The sequence below is a fragment of the Meleagris gallopavo genome, chromosome Z (assembly GCF_000146605.3).
Source record: "Meleagris gallopavo isolate NT-WF06-2002-E0010 breed Aviagen turkey brand Nicholas breeding stock chromosome Z, Turkey_5.1, whole genome shotgun sequence".
NCBI classification, from domain to species: Eukaryota; Metazoa; Chordata; class Aves; order Galliformes; family Phasianidae; genus Meleagris; species Meleagris gallopavo.
In genome coordinates, this window is record NC_015041.2 from 63,306,653 (window position 1) to 63,307,115 (window position 463).

The 463-nt window shown below is 47.3% G+C and overlaps 1 protein-coding gene across 1 annotated transcript in view; it reads left to right on the forward strand.

Annotated features, from left to right (window-relative positions):
• The first annotated feature begins 6 nt into the window (after window positions 1-6).
• The window catches only part of XPA (XPA, DNA damage recognition and repair factor), a 3,866-nt gene continuing 3,409 nt past the window's right edge, over window positions 7-463 (forward strand). The window contains exon 1 of the mRNA XM_010726188.3: window positions 7-329. Coding sequence (XP_010724490.1) covers window positions 277-329 — 53 coding nt within the window. The 5' untranslated portion in view covers window positions 7-276. The remainder of the gene's footprint in view (window positions 330-463) is intronic.

Below are 463 nucleotides of genomic sequence, written 5' to 3' on the forward strand. Positions count from 1 at the left end.
AGGCGCCGGGGCGGGGTGTGGGCGCATGGCGGTGGCTTTGCATTTGTATTGTATCTTCCTGGAAAACCGTTTATTATAGAGAACTGGAATCGGTCTGTAGCGACTCGTGTGAAATACAATTAAATCTTAGTAAAGCTGCTTGCAGTATCACTCGCTTGCGTTGTGTTTAACGCGGTAGTTCTTTGCAGGAAAAGAAAAAAAACGAGATTTTTCTTTCTATTAGCGCCCGTGCTAGAATTTGACTATCTCATCTGTGGAGACTGTGGCAAAGAATTCATGGATTCGTACCTAGTGCAGCACTTTGATTGGGCCACGTGTGATAATTGCAGGTATTGCAGAAAGTGGGCGAGCCTTCATTTCTTTACATAGCCTTCCATTCGAGGCACGGAGTTAACCGTAAAAACTCAGCAGACAGGAGGTGTAGCGCCGACCTTTGTGTCCCGCGTTGCGAAAGCGGGGAGGT